Source organism: Mixophyes fleayi, chromosome 1, assembly GCF_038048845.1.
Source record: "Mixophyes fleayi isolate aMixFle1 chromosome 1, aMixFle1.hap1, whole genome shotgun sequence".
In the NCBI taxonomy this organism is placed as follows: Eukaryota; Metazoa; Chordata; class Amphibia; order Anura; family Limnodynastidae; genus Mixophyes; species Mixophyes fleayi.
In genome coordinates, this window is record NC_134402.1 from 192,927,860 (window position 1) to 192,942,749 (window position 14,890).

A 14,890-nucleotide genomic window follows, 5' to 3' on the forward strand; every position below is an offset into this window, starting at 1 on the left:
GAAATTCTTTTAAACACATGTATATTGACACACTGGGTGGGAAACACTGCTATCACCTATGATTAGCATTTTCACAAAATCACACATTATCATGTGCTAATCTTTTGAGAGGCATATGTACAGAGCCTGATTATCCAATAGGCTGACTAGGCTGCAGCCTAGCGCACAATCTTTGTTGTTTTTTTTTCATGTCACAATGTTGTGACAGGTTGAAGCATAAACTTAATTACATTTTAAAATAGAATAGTAGTTCTACAAAATAAAACATGAAAGAAAAATGTAGTAAGATTTTCCCATGGTAAAGACTAAAGAGTCATGCATTATTATTATTATCTTTGACTTATAAGGCGCCACAAAGGGTCCGCAGCGCCGTACATTACATATACAGAAAACAGAACCAAGACACAACACAATACAAAAAATGTATACAAACACAAGTGACAGGTTAAAGCAAATCAGATTATATCTGACAGATAGTGAAAGGGATGGTAGAAATCAGCGAGAACAAGGCCAAAGCTTAAAAAGACAGGGAAAACAGGGCTAGCGAAGCAGGCCAAGAGGTACAGAGGGTAATGGAACAGTAGAAGGAGCACACAAGGAAAGAGGGCCCTGCTTATGAGAGCTAACATCCTAAAGGGAAGGGGGAGACACAAATAGGGTGGTACTAACTGTGGGAGAGAGCAAGGACAAGGAAGTCAGTAGGCGGACTGATCGACTTGAATAAAGAAATGAGTCTTAAGGGCACGCTTGAAGCCTTTGAGAGTAGTTGCTAACCTGATGGAACGTGCATGGTAGGTGCTTAAGGATAAGCGAGTAGAAGAGACAAGGATGATAAAAGGGGCAGGTGCCTTAGCACCCCTCTCTCCCCTCTCCCCCCCCCCCCTCCCTCCCTCTCATTCACACCTCTGTTTCACTATACAGTTCTATTGTGAGTGAAGCCAAGATTTTTGTGGCCCACTTAAAAGCCAAGTTTCAAATACGCACAAACAGTGGTAAGGATGAAAAGGAAGCCAAATTTTAAATGAAATGTGCTTTAATTTTTGCCTACCTTCTACTGTATATTAGCCTGGTGTAAAAGTCAGGAGGGCGCTACTAGCGCCTGAACCCTTAATCAGACCCTACATATGTAATGGTCTCCACAATGGGCTCTGCATTGTATTATACAGGATATTTCCACTTTGGTAACTTTGACGGCATCTACAGGACAGTAACACTACAGGACTCGTGTGGCCCTGCTTTGATGTCTGAAGTCTGGCTGTCTGCTACCACCAAAGTATTTCTGCTTTGGACTCCTGCTGCTGAACCAATCTCTCCTGGTCACTCTAATTGCCTCATGACCTCTATTAACTTACTGATTGCCATGTACTGTGTAAAAGGATTTCCTCCTTTCATGGATTTTAATCTCCTTTATATTCTGGCAAATGTACGTATGACCATTTAATGGCGTTATATATGACTGTTACCGTCAACCAACTCCTCATAAAAAGGTACTTCTAAATTAACCTAAGAAATATAATTATTATATTCTATTACATCCACAGGACCAATATTCATATAATAGCTTATGCTCCTATTCTTCAAGAATAACCACAGCAAGATATAACTTCATTTAAAGTGTGTTGTATTATATTATAAAACAGTAAACGGCATTACAATACTTTACACAAATAGATTTTGGTGCCATATATTATAATAATTTCCTGTTCTATAAATATATAAGTAATTGTGTGTGTTTTGACTAACTATTGTCTAAAAGGGTGTGTGGGTGTGGGTGTGGGTGTGTGTTTTAAGCTATATCTATTTTGCTAGGCTGAATGCATTGTGTATGTGAAGGAGGGCGAATCCACAAAGACACTCCAATTATCTCACATTTTAACACATGGTCTCAGAGCCACAAACTTCCCTATAAACCAACAGTCCAACAAAAAATTATATTTAACAATCTGATCACTTCCTTAATAATCCATCACTTTCTATACATTTACACTAAACTGCATAAAACAAAACTATTTCCATACAAATCTCCATTACAGTATTAAACCAACACAGAACCACAGACTAGATTCATTTTCTCCACTGTCTGAAACTCGGCCTGCTCTGAACACATGGCACTTCACTCCGCTGCAATATCAACCACACCAACATTTCCAGCCATAAACCACACTATTTCAGAACAAAACCATCCAATCACTTACTATCTGTAGAAATTATCATTCATTCTCATGTACTCTACACATATGCGTCTTCCATTCAACAACACACTCACCTTTCATTTATTCCATTCAAACTCCATACTAGTCAGGGCCTATGTAGGCCATGATGTAACTCACTTCCCTGCATGGCCGCAAGTGTGGTCAGTCTGCCAGCAGCTCCCAAAAAGAAGTTTCTTCCTCTGTGTAAAATGTAAAAAGCTTTCTTGTGGGCGGAGTTTACCTTCTACAGGAACCAGGCTACAGTGTTTCATATGTTAATTTGACAAACTGCTCCAAAACCTGATTATCTGGTATTTACAACCCATAGTCCCAGGTGGGGGGGGGGGGGGGGATTTTTATGTGTACAGTCACTTATCTAATTCCATTGTGGCTGAATCTGTTCATATATTATAAAATGAAACATAAATAGATTATTTATGTACTCATCATACTGTTACTATGTCTTACCTTCGGCTATTCTATGACTATCTGCTGCCTGCGCTGACCTCTGTCCGATTCCTTTCTCATATCCAGTTTTGACATCCCTGCTACTTTTCTCTTCTTTGGATTTCTGGTGTCCTCAGTGAACAAGACCACTGGAAAATGGACCACTTCCATGCATTTTGCTTTTCTAATAAACAGGTATATGACTAATAATGATAGAAACAATTTAAACAAGAGTTTACAAGCAGAGGGAGAAAAAAAAAAAACACACCAGGATCTATCTCTGGTCTCCGGCTCCCTGCAAAGCCCAGATCACAGCCAAGCTAGATTAAAACAATGCACTTTGAAAATATTCTTTCATTGAGCACACTTAAAGTTTCAAGTGTCACCTCTTCTGCTTTCTGTTTGCTCAATTCAACCAACTGCAGTCTATGCACCTTAGAGAGAACATAATAAAGACCCAAATTTCATGTTTACACAGGCCTTGTAAATTAAAGTAAAATAACTGTACCATATGTGTTGATAAAAAAAACAAAAACAACGCCAAACAGCTCCATTTTCCGATTGCATGAAATGGAGAATTGTACAGTTCAACTTTCATTACTGGGGCCACAGGTTCAATGTCACCTCAGGAACAATCTGAATGGAATGTACATGTCCTTTCTGGGACAGTGTGGGTACAAATACATATATGGTTATAATATGATGGGAGGGAAAATTAAATTTTAGTTCTGCAAGAGCATAGTCTTTCATGCATCAATAATATTAAAATATGATGGTGCTATGTAAAAAAGTTACAAATAATATTTATTGTGAAAAAACAAATGGTTAGTACTGAAAGTATTTTTTGCAGATGTACCCTGAATACACTTTCACTATTTTAAGTCTGTTTGACTAAAGTACAGATCATACAGACCACACATTCCTCATATTAATCAATTAATCACTATGTTTTGGTTAATAAAAGCTACCTTCCAGTGCACACAACTGTGGGTTATACTGTACAAACAGATGCAAAACAGCATATGAAGCCAAAGCATATGGCAAGTCTTGATCTTTACAAAGTTTAAAGATAGATTATTTAAAATGTATAGGATTTGTGACAGCCCCAGGAAAGGTCAGGACCTTTAAAATACGCAAAGAATTACAAAAAAATGTATTATATAAGAAAAAAATATATATATTATGCAACATTGCAAGAAATGCTAAGGATCAAAGACAGCATAAAAAAAAAACAGAACACACGTCTTGAATCCATGGTCCATTCAGCAATTATAATGCAGGATCTATAATGCCTAGGCCGACAAACTCTTATGCTGTTTTTCTTCCAGTATCAGAGGATAGGCACATGGAAGACCATGTATATAGATCAAAAGCACAGAAAGATTATTCTAGCAGCTGCATTTAGAATATATTACCGTGGCAAGAAACAAGTATGTCCTTTAAAAAACAAAAAAGGCCAGGTCTGGTGAGTTAGTTTAAAGTTCCACAGTAAACTGAATACTATAAATTGTATACTGTCTGTAATTTGCAAATGCTATATTGGTGTGTTCGAACTCCCCCCCCCCCCCCCCCCCCCTTTTTTTTTTCTTATGTACCCCCCATTTACTTAAAAAAAATTTCAATAAAAACGATTGATGATAAAAAACAAAAAAAAACAGTAGTAGTGCAGTAGTCCAGTTTTGCAGAATATTATCAGGTATCCAGATTAGGTACACAAGTCACTTTTCAGATATCCTTAAGGCAAATACATACATTTGATTAATGCAGATTACCACATTACAAGTTACATTGGAGTAATTCAACCAGCTTTATAGTTACCATTGGAAATATATGATTTTGAGCAAACCCTAGCCAGCAGCATCCATGTGAGCAATAACTTTTCAGTTTCAGTGTACAGAGTAAATCACACTTAATTATATACACAATTTACAGCAAGTTTAAAATATTTAAATAATTCTAAACCAAGGCACTGGACATAATTGTACATTTCTCCATTCTTTTACCACTACTTTCGCTTGTCCGATATAATTTACATATTGATTCCAATGTAATCAACATTGTTTTCTTATTATTAAGTCCATTTAATGAGGAACAATGTAATAAATAATTAGGTGATAAAATAATGAGGCTCCAGGCAGTGCAATAGTTTCAGAATGGCACAGCAGACACCAATGATGTAGAAGGCATAGAGACAGGTCATTGTTTTTCCTTAAACCTTTTCATCTAGTGTCTTTGGCAGATGTGAGGAATTACTGGAGTGCTGGTCCGATGGACACACTTTTCTATCTCTGTCAATGGTTGTTGTAGGTTCTTCAGTCTGTAAACCATGTAAGCAAAAATCTACATAAAATTACAACTTTTACAGATCTGATTTTAAAAAAAGAATTCAAAATCTAAGGAAACCTTGCAGTTTACATTCACATCCAGGTGATCATTCTATAAAGTTAACTCTCCAGTTCAAGCTATGGTATGAAGGATGTGCATTGTTCTATGTAGTTTTATAGTAATTTATACTGATACCAAGACTGCTGACAATCCACACATGTTGAACAGGTTACAATTTAAAAAAAATTCATAGTCAACTTCATTGCCTTTTTTTTGGTAGTTTAATGTAGATTTGCACCGTTCACTTCTCCCGGTCTCCCCCACCCCCTACGCTACCTACAAGTATTTACTTTTTAGGCAACCCTCTATAGATTCATTCATCTAGGTTTCTATTTTTGCGAGCGCATTTGTGATTTATTTTATTTATGTAGTTGAAAACCTGAAGCTTTTTAGAATATTACTTTAATTCTCTTTGCAGTATAAAATAGGTTCCACTGTTTCCGTCCAAGGTGCAGCATCACTGAAGGCACTTTTTGGCATCTTTTATGGTCATGGCCAGTTGTCCGGTCCTTCTGGGGGCCAAATATGGGACTGCATTTCCTCCACACTACCCGTGACCCTTTTGTTATGCCCCAACATCTGTCTATTTGGCACTACATTAGAAGAAAATTTAAGTAAACCACACTTCAAATATATCTCACTAGCCAAGTTTATTATAGCTAAGGGATGGATGGCGACTGAACCACCTAGTGTACCTCACTAGATTAATCTAGTTACTGAAGTATGGAGGCATGAGCGGTTCATGTATGAAAGTAGAAAAGGCCATATATAAACACCATAAGATATGGCACCACTGGTATGAATCAAGTCATGTTATCCACCCTCATCAGGATGATATGGTGGGTTTGGGGAGTCACCAGGTGGATGGATAACTCTCAGCCCTGTGGAGCTTCAATTGATCTGACCTGGAGTGTAGTGAAAATGCTATGATGATATTATCACCCTAAAAGTTCACTAGATATCACTGTATAATGTTTATAGCAACACAGGCAGAGATAGATGTTAAATATGTTATTTGTATGTTGTAACTAAAAAATCTCAAAAAAACAAAAACACTTTACTAAAAAAAAATAGGTTCTACTGGAAGTAAAGGAGGAGACCCAAAGACACCAGCTCAAAGTTTTTGCTCCTCCACAAACTTATGCACTTGGGTTTGAAATTTACACACCTTTGCGCAAATAGAAGTGCACAGTAAAGAGCTACATTGTCTCACACTGTTTAAACAACCATATACATTATCTTTGGCAGTGATATTCTTTTGTATTTTTTTTTGTTGCTTAAAATACATAGTGAATTTCAGTACTTAAATGATGTGCAAGTCTCACCCTGTGTTTGAGGTAGGAAAGGTAGGTGTCCCATCCTACTGTGATTACATTGATATAAATGACACGGTACTTAGGAGACAGGAAGTAGAAGTTGATCATTTGCGCAGCAGGCCATACAGTCCAGTCAGCCTGCAAAAGGAATACGAGTTAATATGTACAGTACAATTATAAGATATAATAAAAACAATTATATATCTATCTCGCTCTCAAACTCCTTCAACACACCCTATTGATCTCACATATTACATATATTACGAATAACTCCAATGATAAGTTCACTTAAGCTGTTGCTTCTCCCAGGATCCATCTGATAAATTATATAGAAAATGGTTTTGCAATAGTGTCACGTTTGCAACAATAGGTGTCCATATTGTTTGTGTGTGTTTATTTTATATAGAAGTTAACAGCTTATCTGGTTGGTAGACCACTGCAGACTTTAGCAACAGATATTAGGCCTTAACAAAAACCACAGTATACACTACTTGGACATCTTCAATTATAGCAATCCCAGACTCTCAAATTGCTGCTAGAAAGTGCAAGTGTTCCCATTCTGCAAATAAACTACCAATAAAAGGTGAAAACTCCATAAACACATGATCTACAAAATTCTTAAATAATCACAATTTGGTCCATTTTAAACAAGGTCTAGTTTAGGTCCCTGCATATTGGTATGTTGCTTGTGAATATAACGTGAATCTCCAGTTCCTCACTTGTCTATGCTTCATATACGCAATGGAACACAGATGAACTGTACAATCCTGATGCAAATTCCCAACAACGGGTGCCGCTTAGGATCAAACATCACCCAGAGCCTTAGATCTGTATAGAGACTTTTTCCAAGGGCATTCTGATGTGATATCTTTAGCTATACTTAAAAAGGAATGTGGAAGGGCCTAATAATCCAAATATTTTATCAGAAAACAGTCAGAATAAATGGATTTTTAATGTACAGACATTCCCTGAAAGGTCTAAAAACAGATTTTGATCGGGCTTCCTCTGTTGATAAATGTGAAAATTTATAGTTTGAGAATATCTATTTCATTCAGTTAGTCTTGCTGCTCTTGGGTTTTTCACCAGTTTGTGTTTTACATATCTTCATTTTACCACATTATATAATGGTTGTGCTTTTTATAATTTGGTTATATTTTAATAATTCTATTTTTGTGCTGACATGTATGAGTAAATCCATAAGCATCCTTTAAAAGGGGATATTCCATATGTATACAGAGTTTTCCAATCAAATATTTGCTTTATTGGATCATAACAGATATCACATAAAAGCAGCAGTTTTCGTCTGTATAGGAACTTTTGGATGATGGTGTACCCTATATTAATAAAACATACTGGCATGCAGGGACCTTAGTTATGAACTGTAAGTTTGACAGTGAACCATCTATTCAAGGTAGATTATATTGGATATTTAGGAATCTTGCGAATCATTAATGATTTTATGGACTATGTTTTTCTACAATTAATGAATATTTTTAAAATTGGAGTAAAATTTCCCCCATTATATTTAGTTTTGAATCGGGTATCAGGAATCGGGTATCTAGTTTGGATTAACTTACCATCTGAGGGATGGCATTTAGTGCATTAGCTATCAAGCATGTAATGCAGACGTTTACTGCAATAATATTACAAGCTATATCAATCATTACTGTGTTCTCACCTTGTAGAACTCCCAAAACTTGTCTTTAAACTCTCCCCAACTCTCATGCAGGCTTTGTCCTTCCATGGTGCCCATACCTGTGAACAGAAATGAGACTGCTTTTGTAGAATGGCTGTTTCTGCAAGTTTTCATTATTTACCGCAGTTCTAAATTATGACGGAAAACACATTAACATACATTTGCACACAGTTTTGGGATTACCGACAATTTTTATTTTTTTTTTAAACCACACACACACTTTGCTCACTTACCCTGTCAGATCACAAAATACAGATGCTGTGTGTGTTTCTTTCTGCTATCCTATCATTTGGACTATGCATATACCATCTGGCATTTTAATTTGCCTGAAACATTTAGCTTCCACCGTTTACAAGGGGACTGCCTTCCAACTTCTGCCATGCTAATTATCAGGACTTATCTGCACCACCACCTTGAATTCTGGAGGTGTACACTGAATAATACAGCAGGGAAGGGGTAGGTTGAGGTCTTATCTTAAAAGGTCCTCTTTTAGAAATACACACTCAGTGGCCACTTTATTAGATATAACTGCTAGTTAATGTAAATATCTAATCAGCCAATCATGTGGCAGCAACTCAATGCATAAATGCATTCAGACATGGTCAAGAGGTTGTTGTTTAAACCAAAACACCAGAATGAGTAAGAAATGTGATCTAAGGGACTTTGACCATGGAATGATTGTTGGAGCCAGACTGGTTTGCGCATCTCAGAAACTGCTGGAATTTTGCACAACAGTCTCTAGAGTTGACAGAGAATGATGCGCAAAACGAAAAACATTCTCCGAGTTGTATTTCTGTGGGAAAAGACGCCTTGTTAATGAGAGGTCAGAAAAGCCAGGCTAATTCAATACGACAGTAAGGTAACTCAAATAACCATAAGTTACAACAGTGGCATGCAGAAGAGCAACTTTGACCGCACAGCATGTCGAACTTTAAAGACCACACCAGGTTCCACTCCTGCCAGCAAAGAACAGGAAACAGAGGCTAAAGAGGGCACAGCCTTTAACAAAACGATTTCTGCTGCAACCTGCATGTGGTAAGGTCAGAATTTGGAGTAAACATGAATTCATCCTGCATTGTGTCAACTGGTTGGGTACTATTTTAAGAAGCTGTAAAATATGACAATACTTACCCCGGCAAAATGAACCTGAAGACCTCATTGCCAAATGAATGAAAACAGCGACACCTTCAAACGCAGACTTTCTTCAATTGCGGCACAATGCGGCAGCGGGCGATGACGTCACCTTCAAGAGTCTGCCTGTACAGGGTTCATTAATATAGCATGTACCTTGTACAGGCAGCACCTCCTTTAATTACTACCTTAACAAGTCGGATTCCATTCAGATTCTTGAAGGTGACGTCATCTCCCGCTGCCGGATTGTTCAGGTGCTGTCGGATTTTACAGCTTTGGTAAAGTAACTGCCACCGGTGTCAACAATGGTGGTGATGGTGTAATAGCATGGGGAATGTTTTCTTGGAACACATTAGGCCCCTTAATACAAAGAGTATCAGTTAAATGCCATAGCCTACCTGAATATTGTTGCTGACCATGTGTATACCTTTATGGACACAGTCTAGCCATCTTCTAATGGCTACTTCCAGCAAGATAACGTGCCATGTCACAAAGCATTCGTCAGCTCATGCTGATTCCATGAACATGACAAGGAGTTCAGTGTACTCTAATGGATTCCACAGTCACCAGAGCTCAATCCAACAGAGGACCTCTGGGATGGGGTGGAAGTGGAGATTTGCAACATGAATCAGTAGAATAAATCTGCAGCAACTAATACCATCATGTCAACATGGACCACAATCAGTAAGGAATGTTTCCAGCATCTTGTTGAACCCACGCCACAAAACTTTTATGATATTCTTAGGGCATAGAAGGTCCTATCAAATAATAAAAAGGTGGCCACTGAGAGCGAGAGAGAGTGTGTGTGTTTATAAAGTATATATACATACATCTATTTCAAATTAGGTGAAAGTCATTATATCCTTTAAAATAAAAGGGTTATTTTAACCAGCAAGTTTCACTTTTGAATGGAATAGTTTTTTGTCTATTTTAGTAAATAGATATCCCTGTAATCTCCTACAATCAATCTTACCCAAGAAGTACCATAATCCAAGAAAAGGGGAGGCCATCAATTGGTCAATTAGCACCTTTCGCAAAACAACTCTGATCGACCGACCAGGGAAGGACCTATCCAGCCACGAATACCAGAAGTGCATCATGGGACCCATTGAGCAGCCTATAGCAAACATCCGACCTGCAAATTGAGGGGACAGAGTAATCACCAAAAAGTAGCTGTATAAGACATTTTAAAACTTCAGCATTTTAATCATTGCATTGCTGCCATGCATTATAATGTAGTTTAACTTTTATATACTAAACAGGAGGAAGCCAGGAGAATAAAAAGCTTAATATATGCTATGCCTAATTCACACACATTGCCATAAGACAAATAAAGGTTAGATTGTAAAATTCAAGCGCAAATATAATATAAAAATGTATTTTGAATAACAATTTCAAAAAGGTGTTTGTCTTTTACTCTATTGTGCCCAAACCTCCACTCTACCAAATAACCTTTTCTACTGCTCATTAACCAACATGAACCTCTCGGGTAAAAAAAATATAATGAAATCATATGATTAAGCAAGCAGATAATGTATATTATATATAGATAATTACTGCTTCCAGTCTATGCAGAACTCTCTGAGGAAACCACATTTTTGCAGTGGAGAAACGCGTTAGGGTTTTATGCTTCATTTGCGGTTTTAAAAGTTTTATTTCTGGATGGACTTATTACCACCTCACTACCCCCACAGCTGTAATTAAAAGAGTTTTATTTGTAACACTGCACGGTCCTTATTTACAAAGGTGAGCGGATATTGCCGCAAGAGTCTGCAAGCATTGAATGGTAGAGAAAATCTCTGGCCAGAGTATTGCTACAAAAGTACCTGCAGGTAAGAATATCCTGCTCACTTCTAGGGGACTGATTAAAAAGGAGCCAGCAGCAGGAGTGATTTTCATTTCGAGGAGGAATTGGAAGATTGGTTACCAGCGGTTGGCAATTAGCTGGAATATTGCTTTGTATCCAAGAAAGGGCTGTTGTAAACTCATTTGCACTTTGAACTACATCAGTGGATTGTGGGCATCAAGATCCTATAATTTATTTAAGTATAAGTGGCTAAGGAACTAAAAGATCTTATCATTACTTTTTCACATTGTCTGAGCTATTATCAGACTGCATTTAATACCTATGCTGGTTTTCAATTGCCTATTTTTTATTTTTTTTTTATTTCCTCTGTGGGGAGTGTAATGTTGACTTTCTGGGGAGTGCACCCCAGGATTGAATAAATAGTCATTCTAGAAATAACTTACAAGCACTTTAAGAGGTGGATTTTTGCTATTATGTTTTATTCATGCAATCTGATAAATTGCAGTGGATGAGCATTTTATATGTTGTGGAAATGCAATGGCTATGTGTTATTGATGTTTACTAACATTAAATTAATGTTTTAAATTACAAATTGGTTGGAGTTTTGAAATAGTCAGAGAACAGTGCCTTTTCTTTGTCCCATTTTTTTTTCTCGTTACTGAAATCTAAATTTGACTCAATTATAAAAAGTTTCCCAACAATCCACTTTATAGGGGAGATTCAATTAGCCTGGAACATTGCGGCTACGCTTTCTTACCGATAGCACAGTAAAAATATACGCAGAGTTTGCTCGCACCTCTATGGGGTGCAAGCAAAAATCAGCGGAGATTTCAGTTAAAAAAAAAAAAGGGGCGTCATTGTCGCTGTTCCAGAGACACATTGCACATATTTTTTTCTAATTGAATCTCCCCTTATGTGCATATGTCTTTAAAAATACTTGTTACATTAGACATGTATAACAAACGGCACGCCACATCTACCCAATAGCTAATTTCTCTCCCATTTACCATCAGATCAGCTTGACTTAAGGATATGAACTCAAAAAGGAGTCAGAAGTGCTGTATAAGTAGATTGGTCACATTGACTACAACGTGCATATTATCCAATAGAGGTTTCTACTCCGAATAGCCTGTTCCAACTGTTACAAATGTAGTATCTTATAAAATAAAGATTCTCCGATGCAATCGGTGTAGTTCCAAAGCATATAGGTTTTATTTGCAAAATATGTCACAAGGCAAAGATTGTTAGCATTAACACAAACCTTCTATCAGAACGCTCTGGTTTCCAAAGCCAAAGGTGAACAATTTATACACTGTACATATGTAAAAAAAACAGTGTCATCACAAAGATAAACAGTTACAGTATTAAGGTCTTCATTCATAGGTCAAAGGGTCTTGACCTCCCAAGAACTCGAAGTGGTGGATTCCACTGGTCATTGTTCCTTGAGATTGCCAGGTGTTCTTTCCTCAGGCACCCGCCTCCAGACCAGTATAACCTGATTTTTATGATTCCTGTGTGCCGACTATTTGGTGTATGAAAAAGTGATATTTATAACTAGCGTTCACATAAATAACACCGGAAACGTTCTCATTGTGAACAGAATGATACCAAACTCAATGTAATTTGGAAACATTATTTAGCCTCTTTACCACTTTATATTTTATAGTAACTAAAATAAATTAATCTTATTTCATGTTATTTGTAATAATATTCGATTGTGTACTAATTGCAACACAATTGATATTAGTCTACACAAAATATTGATTACCACCTTCATCCAATTATTAAACTTCGACACATCTAATCCCACATATGGCCACTTGGATCGAGCGTTCGTAACTTATATACTGCATTCATTTGAATTTACTAACATGTTCCTGGAATCCCTGATCTATGGTCTCCTTGCAGCAAAATCAAATCCCATTACAGGGGTCCTTTAGACACATGTGCTATGTCTAAGTTAAGTCTGGACAAATTTAGACAAAAATTAAGAGCTACGGCCAAATATTAACCATCAATTTTGTAATGAGCAACTGACAAGTTGTTATTTTATTTTCATGTGTGAGGTAATGTACATTGAAAGGAATCCAGTGGAATAGGATGAGGTCATGACCCAGGGACCATGTTGTGCTTTTTTTCTTAGTTGCCATAGCAAACCTCATTTGTCCAGTCCTGACCTGGGTGACACTTTCTGAACGTCAATTTTATTTAATGGTGCAGAACTTTGCAATCATATAGTACCTATGAGAGTGGCTTCCGAATGACATTATGGTAGAACCTTAGGACCAAGTGATATGAGCAGAGGGTGTGCGAGGCTAGAAAAGGGATTATGGCCTAGTTTGAAGTGTAAGAAAATTGTGGAAACAAATGTAAACCAGCAAGATCAGAGTTCTAAAGGAAACTTATCACTAGGTTTAAAATAGCCGTGAAAGAATTGCTACCAATTGTTCTCATATGCAACTACTACAGACTTGCCTGTTCTTCATAATAAGCTTTTAAAGACAATAAATTGTTTTCAGCAAAGACTTTTCATGAATAGTTTGTACTGAAATCAAACTAGGCACAGTAAAGACTGAGCTTTAGAAGCACTTTTAAAACACTATATCCAACTAAACCTCCAAACCTCTCTGTTGCCCATGTCCACCAAAACAGTGTGATTTAAAGTTTTAAAATGTTATATTGTTCCAAAACTTGAGAACATAACTCCATACCATATTTTACCATTATTACAGTTGCTTACCTGTTCGTAGCCAGTCTCGTTGTTTTTCCCCATTTCTTCGCAGCTCTCGAGTCTGCTGGATGGTATCACCAATGCCCAGTAGCGCTCCACAACTAACTGTGTTTGTGACCAACAAAAAACGGCCTCTGAACAACGGCTTCCAATAGCCAGACACTTGAGCCAGCAGTAATCTACCATGGGGAAGCATCCTGTCAAAATTTTACCAACCACTGGCAACAGTTCCACATGGACCTGGGACAGCAATACCAGAAGTTCATCTACAAAACAAATGACAATACTTTTTTTCTATTTTAATTTAGAAAAATAAAATAAAAATCACATCCACTAATAAGATAACAGGAGCTTGCACTTCCTTTACATTTAAATCATATCCCAGCAATGTATCTTCCTATCCAAAGTATGACTGCTGGTTACATCATCTTCGTTGATGCTAGTGAAGCAAATAGAAGTAAAGTTACGATCGATTAGGATAGCGATTAATACCTCTATTTTCAGCATGTACACAAATTACCATTTTATTTGAAGTTGAAGCGCTAAAATTACAGTACAACCAATGCAAAAGAGGAAACTGAGGCAGAGTCGCTCTAGGATGATATAATTTGCTACAGCATGGCATCACATGTTTAGTTGTAAGGAGGGGTCTGACCTAACAAGCATTACAGGTACATATACACACTACTAGTAATAGGCTAAACTCACCTGCTGCCGAGAAGCCCCCGTGTTGTGTCTTGTAGCGAGCACCGCTCAGATAACATACTACTACCCAGGTGATTGACCGGCTGAACCCGTCAGACGAACAGGAAGAGTTAGGTAACGCTCCGGAAGTTATTACTTTTAGTAAAACGTTGCGGCCATCTTTACTGAGGGCAGTGTGCACATTATGTAACGTTTAAATTATGTGAATTAGCTACTAGGTTTTTCTCCATTGTTGATATAGTTTTTCTTCTCACTTTCTGACTTACTGTTTTTTTAGGATCTAAAAATACGGCTTTTGCCAAAATGTATCAAGCATGTCTTTTTGTCTTCCAGGTCGTGCGAGTTAAATTGTGGAACCACCAAGGTGTAATATAATTGGTGGTTGATTGAGTGGTTACCAACTTAAGTCATAAAACTCCACTAACAGCATACATCCCAATAGTCCTTTTTTGGGCAGGTCTTGGTGGGGCCTTTGTGCAA

At 37.3% G+C, this 14,890-nt stretch overlaps 2 protein-coding genes across 2 annotated transcripts in view; both read right to left on the reverse strand.

Annotated features, from left to right (window-relative positions):
• LOC142147073 (mpv17-like protein 2) overlaps positions 1 to 3,262 on the reverse strand; it is a 39,205-nt gene extending 35,943 nt beyond the window's left edge. The window contains exon 1 of the mRNA XM_075204688.1: positions 2,331 to 3,262. Coding sequence (XP_075060789.1) covers positions 2,331 to 2,464 — 134 coding nt within the window. The 5' untranslated portion in view covers positions 2,465 to 3,262. The remainder of the gene's footprint in view (positions 1 to 2,330) is intronic.
• Positions 3,263 to 4,284: 1,022 nt separating this feature from the next.
• On the reverse strand, positions 4,285 to 14,512 carry LOC142147109 (mpv17-like protein 2). The gene is made up of 6 exons (XM_075204691.1): positions 14,414 to 14,512; positions 13,715 to 13,971; positions 10,141 to 10,302; positions 8,019 to 8,095; positions 6,350 to 6,478; positions 4,285 to 4,956 (listed from the first exon to the last, which is right to left on the reverse strand). The coding sequence occupies exons 2-6, from the start codon at positions 13,899 to 13,901 to the stop codon at positions 4,849 to 4,851; spliced, it is 663 nt and encodes a 220-aa protein (XP_075060792.1). The 5' UTR covers positions 13,902 to 13,971; positions 14,414 to 14,512; the 3' UTR covers positions 4,285 to 4,848.
• Between the last annotated feature and the right edge of the window lie 378 nt (positions 14,513 to 14,890).

Bases quoted from the DNA above. Each gene is read 5' to 3' on its own strand.
- LOC142147109 (XM_075204691.1), bottom strand. From the start codon at position 13,901: ATGCTTCCCCATGGTAGATTACTGCTGGCTCAAGTGTCTGGCTATTGG. The intron at 10,303-13,714 runs GTAAGCAACTGT...CTCAATTTGCAG, and splicing joins ACGAGACTGGCTACGAACAG to GTCGGATGTTTGCTATAGGC. The intron at 4,957-6,349 runs GTGAGACTTGCA...CATGGTTTACAG, and splicing joins TTTCCTACCTCAAACACAGG to ACTGAAGAACCTACAACAAC.